Source organism: Manduca sexta, chromosome 5, assembly GCF_014839805.1.
Source record: "Manduca sexta isolate Smith_Timp_Sample1 chromosome 5, JHU_Msex_v1.0, whole genome shotgun sequence".
Taxonomy (NCBI): domain Eukaryota; kingdom Metazoa; phylum Arthropoda; class Insecta; order Lepidoptera; family Sphingidae; genus Manduca; species Manduca sexta.
This window is the reverse complement of record NC_051119.1, coordinates 5,603,882-5,612,479: the sequence shown is the minus strand read 5'-3', so window position 1 is coordinate 5,612,479 and position 8,598 is coordinate 5,603,882. Positions and strand designations below refer to the sequence as shown.

Here is an 8,598-nt window from a genome sequence, read left to right as displayed (position 1 = left end):
CTGTTAAGTTCTGATTTTGATTCCTAGGATAGAAAATTAATATTTGTCATTTTATAATAAAAACATAATATGATCGGTCCGAGATTAAAATTGTGTCTGATTTGACGATAACAATTTATTATATTATGGGACGAAAAGTCGCTCGGCACCCTGGATACACCTCAACCTACCTTTACGGGGGACTTTAAAGAAAGATTATTAAGTAATACTAATATTATTTTTTTTTGGAATTAGAAATAAATTAATTGCATTCAGACAATTATAATCGATAATTTCAAACTTATCGTTAACTTTCCATCCCTACACTTTGATCGCAATTAAGCTGCGACGTATTACCACTATATAACCCTCTGATTCACGTATCACGATAACAAAATGAGACTTTTGAAAAAGCTCGAAAACGCGGAGCGACCCCTGCTCGGGCCGAACGTAAAGGCCTTACAATTTTGGGGACTTTTGCTTCCGAAATATAGACTCAAACGATATTTCTATCTCACCATGCATTTTCTTGTAACATTATTTACTTTCACAGAATGCGTCGACGTTTATTTCGTGAAATCAGATATGAATTTACTGTTGAATAATTTGAAGATAACTATGCTGGCTACTGTGAGTGTATGTAAAGTAAATACCTTTTTGTACTGGCAAAGAAGGTGGACAGATATCATTGCTTACGTCACGAGAGCTGACTTGAATCAAAGGAACACGAAAGACGAAAAGAAATTGGCGCTGATAAAGAAATTTACACTCTATTGCAGGAAGATTACGTATCTGTATTGGTTTTTAATGTACACTACGGTGGTTATTGTGGTCGCCCAACCTATATTTAAATACGCTTTCTCGAAGAATTACAGGTTGGTATCTTTTCTATATATTCTCTAAAGCTTGGGCCACTCCAATGAGGGCTGTTACGACATTTTTTAGAACAGAAAAGATTTAGCTTGATTTGATCAACTATCTAGCGTCAACCTTTGGATTCATTCAGATCTGAAAAAATCGGAGTAAAAAACCCACATGTTTACTGATCTGAATATCGAACCCAGGAACGTCTCATTCACAGTATTCTTCCCACTACTTACTACTTAGGTTTCGCCTGATTTACTTTCATAGTAGAAGCAAACGAAAAAGCCTCCAGACCCTCTGGGTGCAGACAAAGACCTATTTACGATCAATAGACGTTTTTTCACTCCAGACCAAGATGTTTCCAGTGAGCAAATATCCCCCACTAGACCTTGAAACCTACCCTAATTGCCAGTCCGAGCTGGTTACTTCGGTTTGTACCTTGTCTTTTGTATAAACTTTATCCCTAATTTAAAATCTCCATAGTTATATAAGTAATTTTAATAGTTGTATAGAAATAATAATTATTCTTATTCTTTGTTTTGACGTATCATAAGTGCAACTTTGTTCGCCTACGTGATAAATAAAGTATTTTATTTTATTTTTATTTTATTTTAAACGACCAATTTTCTTCTAGAGACAACGTAAGAATGGGAACCGAGACCTACCTCCAAGTCGTCAGCTCCTGGGTGCCTTTCGATAAAAACACCATTATAGGCTACATAGCTGCTTCTATATATCAGACTTATGCTGCTATCTACGGAGGGGGATGGATCACATCCTTCGATACCAACGCTATGGTAACCATGGTATTCTTCAAAGCAGAGCTGGAGCTCTTGAGGATCGACAGTGGGAATATTTTTGGCAATGTTGGAAGACCAGTGGACAAGAGCATAGTTTTACGGAGACTAAAGAATTGTCATAGAAGACATTTGGATTTGGTCAAGTATGTTTTTATTTTAAAAGAAGCTTTCGTTTTGTGATTGTTGATTAAAATATATTTAAGGGTCGTGATTGCCTCAGTGGCGTAGTTGTGTTCGCTGTGATATTATCACGGCGAAGTTTCGAATTCCATCCCCGGGTTGAGATATTAGATTTTCTGTTCATTAATCAACACGGAGAGTTTGCTATTTGTAGGAAAATGATAAAGGTCTCTCTTACCATTTTCCTCTGTGCCTATTCTGTATTCAATGACATAAAAACATGTATAATAGAAGAGATAACTTTAACACGCGAGATCGTCCCAAGTGTAGAAACTTTTGGAATCTTAAAACCACATCTCAAGTCGAAGATTAAATCGACTAGCATTCCGTGTAAACTCGGTGCCTACATAGGAAAAGCAATAAAGCGCAAGTTCTAATGTTGCTTTAACAGTTTGGTTCATAAACAAAGTTTTATAGAGGAATCTTAAACCAACTTAGATTGACTTCTCCACTTACTAATTAAGGCGATATCGTATTTCCCTTACAATGTTTAGCAACGAATTTAAAATTTTATCTATTTATTTAATTACTATAAAGTAACTAAGCATTGGTGATAGTCAACCTAATAAAGATCGTAGGAAATCGCTGGATTCCGCTTCCAAAAAAATGAAGTCGATATATTAGGGGAGGTCTAAGTCCAGTAGTGGACATGTGGTTGTGGATGGTGATTCAGACTTCACTTATGATCAGGTGGAGTGGAGTAACCTGTCCGTATAAAAAAATCACAATGCATAATTCTTCTTGATGACAACTGCTTCTAATGGTTGATTCTTTTCCAGATACGCTCAACTGTTCGACGCATGCTTATCTCCCATTATGCTTCTTTACATGTTTGTTTGTTCGGTCATGCTCTGTGTTACTGCATATCAAATAACTGTAAGTAAATTTGGCACACGACTTGGTCTAACACAATAGGATACTGGACTCCAGCATAGCAGGATTCTTATTCCGCAAACGCAATGGGAGTTGCGAGCAACACTACGAGCATAAAAGCAAACGGTGCTCAATGGGCTCGTTTCCAGAGCCGTAATAAATAAATAAAAAAGTAAAGGAAAACATTTAAAATCCTGCCAACTATTATGACTTTACTGGACCACAATTTACACTTTCAAGCAATTACTTTGAAGCGATGCTCCCAGTGCGAATAGCGAATAATGCTATAATGTTATACAGTTTTAAATATAAGTGCAGCGTCGGGCTCAAAATTGCATTTTTTAGTTTTAATAATGCCAACTAACGAAATATTTGCAGCTATTTCCATCCTCGTAAGAGTTGCCAATATGTGAAAAAGTCAACATAATTTATAAAGTTTTGAATGTTTTTAGTACTAAACTCCGAAACTGCTGAACGGATTAAGATGGTTTTTGGGGCACATATGGATGCTGTCCTGGTTTACAACAGACAACTTTTAACTTCGAAATGAAATGAAGCTATAAGTCGTGAGCAATACTTAGTCTAGGATAAACCAGTAAATATTAATTCTTTTGCAGATTGAAACCAACCCAATGCAGCGTTTCTTTACAACAGAATTCCTTGTGTTTGGTGTTGCACAACTCTTCATTTACTGTTGGCATAGCAACGACGTTCTTATTGCTGTAAGTATTTGATAAAACGGATTGAATAAGTATAAAGGTTAACCACCATTTTTAACGAACGATCTCACTCGCTTTTTTCGATCTATTTCACAAATGAACCGATAAGGACAAAGTTTTATGACATGCTTACAAATGAGTTATTTTGATTAGTTTATTCTCAGAATTGGATTGAAGATCGAGATTGAGATCGTTTCTTGAAATCGGCTGTAATTAGAAATGCAACTGGTCTTGTCATTAATCAGATGGATCGTATCACATTGTATAAAAAGTAGAAATCGATGTAAACCTTTGTTAACTAGACCAAGGCCGAAGGCTTTAAAAATGGTAAAAAGTAAAAAAAAATAGTAACCGGACGGAACCCATTGGAAACGGAAGAAAATATAACAAAAAAAAAAGGAAAAATAATTTACGGGTGATCTGAGGTCGGGAAGGAGATGGGGGGAGGGGGTTTAAAGGTTAAAAATAGTTTATCGCAATTTCCAACAAAACTACAAGTCCTATGAAAAAAAGTTAAATCACAAAGTTGTAGGTAATAATCTGATAGGAAAGATAGGATAATTCGTTTTATAATCAAAGTCATAGCCAAGAATTACGAGTAATAAGGAAAATCTAAACTATCTTACAATAGAGGAATATAGTACAACGCGTACTCTAAAATTATACATTTCGGAATTCTCCGTAATTTCGAAGGTATAGCCGCATTAGAACAATGTGGATAAAGGCTTCATATTGATGAAGGAGACCCGTGCCAAATACAGGGCTGGTTTAAATTTCAGAGTGAAGAACTAATGAAAGGTCCATACGAGAGTACCTGGTGGTCGCATACAGAACATCGGAAAGATTTGTACATACTGATTTCGCAGTTCAAGAAGAGCATTGTGTTCTCTGCCGGGCCCTTTGCTAAGTTGACTGTCGCTACATTTATTAGTGTAAGTATTTCTTTCTCGATGACATAGGTAATACTGCAGGGTTGAAGTCTTGAGTTCAAATACGGGTAAAGTTATGAGGATTTTCTGCTGAATAGAAATTCAGGATCTGGAACTGTTTTTTTTGAGCTCGTCAAATGGGTTATTTTGACGAGTCCAAATTGCATTGCAAAAGTTTTAACTATTTTACCTATACCGTGAAAGCTATCGTTCGATTAGAACTCGAATAATTCAAAAACGAATTCGCCACCGTAGAGGGAACAAGACCGCTGACCTTAAGAATATTAAAACTCAATATTGCATAATTCTACCAGATCCAAGCGTCGAACCGAGAGCTCTACAGCAGCGGTGTAGTGTCTGTTGTCCTTGTGAATGTGAAAATCACAACAAAAATAACTAACAGCTATTATTCTCTGACTCACTTCTACACAGTTTCAAATGCAGGCGTCTTAAGTCCAACCGATTGACGGTCCCGATTTGACATATAGGCAACTACCCCTTCTACTGGAGTGCGTGAGACAATGTATCTAATAAATAGATATAAACACTACAAGCGGTATGATACGAAATACACTCACAGAGGCAGTCCGCCTGCGCATTTACAAATTGCGTCATAATTACAATAAAAGCCGCGTATAACAAGTTAAATATTAAATTTAGACAAGGGCTTTCACTGACATATAATTACAAAGGCATTTCCGTTTTCAGATACTGAAAGGCGCCTACAGCTATTACACTCTACTCAGCCAGTCGCAAATGAAATGAGCTTTAACGAAAATTTGTGTAATATTAGTTGTTAATGCTTTTAGTTTTTCACTTTCAAAAATATATGCACGAAATACACGAAATAAAAATTAAACAGCTGTTTGAATAATAAAGACTTTATTTACAGCCATAAATGTGTAGTTAGTGTACTGGACATAATAAGACTTAACATCTCATGTCTCAGGCGAGCGCAGTGGAATACTAAACAATACTTGATTATTCAAGGTGTTGGATGGTGTTTCTACTGTTTATGGGTGGTCGTATCGCTTACCATCACACATAGCAAGCTCGTCATTCAAAGCCAAAAAAATATTACTCATCATCGGTGTTGGTCTGGCTGTAATGCTTATTGCACAAGCCTTCATTAATATGGTGGTACTGAGAAAACCTTAGTCCTAAACTCTGAATGTTGGACTTTTATTCTATTTTTATTTAGTCAGAGTGATAGAGGCAAAATAACAAAAATATAAATTTATATATTATTATTCATCATCTTTGTTGGTCTGGCTGTCTTATTTAATTGCATAATCTTCCATTAATACGATGGCACTGAGAAAAACTTAGACCTAAAAATTCTAAAGGTTGGAAAATTAATTATCTTCGATTTTAGTTTAATCAGTTTGATAAACGTACCTCCTGCTTAATAACCTACGGAGGCAATTATTTTGCATATAAGATAAAAAAACGTAGTTTCATACTCAAATTGAATACAGTATCACATCATGAATACAGTTGCAAAATACATTATTCACACAAATCTATATATAAAAGAAAGTTATGTTAGTTACACTATTTATAACTCAAGAACGGCTGAACCGATTTAGCTGAAAATTGGTAGGGAGGTAGCTTACCAGGAGAAGGACATAGGATTTTACTATTATATAAAGCTGAAGAGTTTATTTGTTTGAAGGCGCTAATCTCAGGAACTACTGGTTCGAACAGAAAAATTATTTTAGTGTTAGATAGCTAGCTCACTTATCGAGAAAGGCTATATATCGTCACGCTATGATCAAAAGGAGCGAAGCAGTAATGAAAACTGTTGCAAAAACATTACTTTTGAAAGATTATAAAAGAAAACTTTATCCCGAAACACTATAACACGCGGCCGGAGCCGTGGGCAAAACTAGTAGCAGATAAATAGCTCTTCCCAAAAGAAGCTTATCGGCAAATAAGGCACATTCGGTAAAATGCTTTTAACGTATTAAGGGCGTTCGAGTCAGCCAAGTCTCATATCAAAGGGCGATCTCTCATTGTGCTTGATGAATACCATCTTAATCCCATGCAAAGTATATAACTTTATATGTTGGCAAATATGAGTGTATTAATATTAGAAATGATATTGTGAATATGTTTTGATGTTTGTTAGAAGTGAATGCAGACTGTTGGACGTGTTTGGATTAAATTTGGCATACGTATAAATTATGTTCAGGATTCAGATCTATTGTAGTTTATATTCTGGAATATTATTGAATTACAAAGTATTGTTTGGTATTCCACTGCGCTCGGCATCCTGAAACATGAGATGTTAAGTCTTATTATGTCCAGTAGTTACACTGGCTACAATGTCTTTCAAAACGGAACACAACAGTGTCTACACACTCCTGCTTGGTGGCAGAAATAGACATTACGCTGGTACCTACCTAGGCGGACTCTCACAGATGAGAGACCTACCACCAGTAAGTCTACAGTGGATCTTTTATACCATAAAAGGTTTCACGATATAAAGTAATTATGTAATTTAACCTATTGCGTCAAGTTTTATCTCTAACACTACATCTATGGGTCTGAAAATGATAATAACAAATATTAAGTCTTTAAAAAGCAAAACACAAATAACCCCAAAGAGGCAGGCAGATCTGCAACTAGGGCTCACACTTCGCCGTAGAATACACACGGCGGAAAATAGTCCCATGATGTGATACGCCGAATCTACCACCATATCGGGCACAAATTCAAAACTTCCAGCTAATACTATAAAGTAAATCCCAAGAGTTCTAATGCTTTCGACGTAATTAATATCGATTTAATTGGAATCTTCTCACGTGTATCCAAAAACTGACTGAAATAGTTATTCTCTGCCTAAATCCACTTACTCCCTTTCTATTAAACTTATATAAGTACCGACATCATTACGGGGGATTTCATTTGAAACGTGAGCTGTGATTTGTCACAAAGCAAGCGGATGATTGATGCTGATGTATCGACTACTCAAAAGGCCCGCGACGTCTACCTGACCCACCTTTGTTGTATAGGGTTAACAAGACCGCAATAAAGGTTATAGTTGTCACATCTTGTTTGAGATTTTCCTTATGTTTTGATTGTTATTTTATCAAGATACTACAAAATACAGATGTAAAAATGTATTATATAATGCAACAAATGTTTGCAAGCCTCTTTTTGACAAAATATGTTTTATACTGGTGCAAGGTATATGTGATATAAGAGTATATGTGAGAGTCCGCCTGGTTAGGTACCATCGCAATGTCTATTTCTGCCGCCAAGCAACAGTGTGTACTCACTGTTGTGTTCCGGTTTATAGGACATTGTAGCCAATGTAACTACCGGGCATAATAAGATTTAACATCACATGTCTCAGGATGGCGAGCGTAATGAAATATCAAATAATACTTTGTGATTCAAGGTGTTAGATAGTGTTTCTACTATTTATGGGTGGTCGCATCGATTACCATCAGGCAAACCGCAAGCTCGTCTCGTCATTCAAAGTAATAAAAAAAACAAAAATCTCGTGGTTGCAACTACACATTGAGACCAATATGTAAGAATCAAATCGATATATACCCAAATAGTAAACCGGATATATAAATTATGAAGGAAGTTAATGTTAAACAGATTGTTAGATGACTTTTGATAGTTACTTCGCTCTGCCACGGTCGAGGTAGAGCTCAGTCGATCGCCAGACGTCGCAAAGAACAGTCGTAGTAAAGAATTTGTATTGTGGTAGTAATCTATTTGAAATCCCAAGGGCCTGAGTTAATCCGTTAATCCTTTCAAATAGGGCTCGTGAATATTTCCCCTCCGCACATGCTAAAGATCCCTTATCCTTCTCCCACTCTTTCATCCCCCAATTTCTTACCCACTCTCCGTTGAGCTCCTGCAGTAGCTAAGTCAGGAGATTTCAGTATCTTATCCACAGGTTTCCCCAGTGGAAATTGCAGGGAAGCCTACTCATAAAAACTTTTTGTTTTAAAATACAAAAATGTTTGAAGGTTTGTTAAAAGAATACTCCGTAACCGTTGAACGGTTTTGTAAGAAATGTTATATTCAGTAATATTATACACTGACGTACATTAAAATATTTTATCGGTTTCTTTTCACGACAAAGTATTCAATGGGATTATGCAGATAAAGCATCACACGAGCAGTTCCGCGAGCACAACCTAGTTAATAAAATAATAGTAAATAGCAAACTGTATAATAAATTTGTGTCGTTCAATACAATCAATTTTAAGTGATTGGAAAAAGTCAATA

General features: G+C 36.0%; 1 protein-coding gene across 1 annotated transcript; it reads left to right on the top strand.

The window, feature by feature from the left end:
• The first annotated feature begins 375 nt into the window (after window positions 1-375).
• LOC115451018 (odorant receptor Or2) lies at window positions 376-5,176 on the top strand. Its single transcript, XM_030179209.2, has 6 exons — window positions 376-854; window positions 1,478-1,786; window positions 2,603-2,699; window positions 3,314-3,418; window positions 4,195-4,347; window positions 5,053-5,176. Exons 1-6 carry the CDS (start codon window positions 376-378, stop codon window positions 5,107-5,109), a joined length of 1,200 nt encoding a protein of 399 aa, XP_030035069.1. The 3' UTR covers window positions 5,110-5,176.
• The last annotated feature ends 3,422 nt before the right edge of the window (window positions 5,177-8,598 follow it).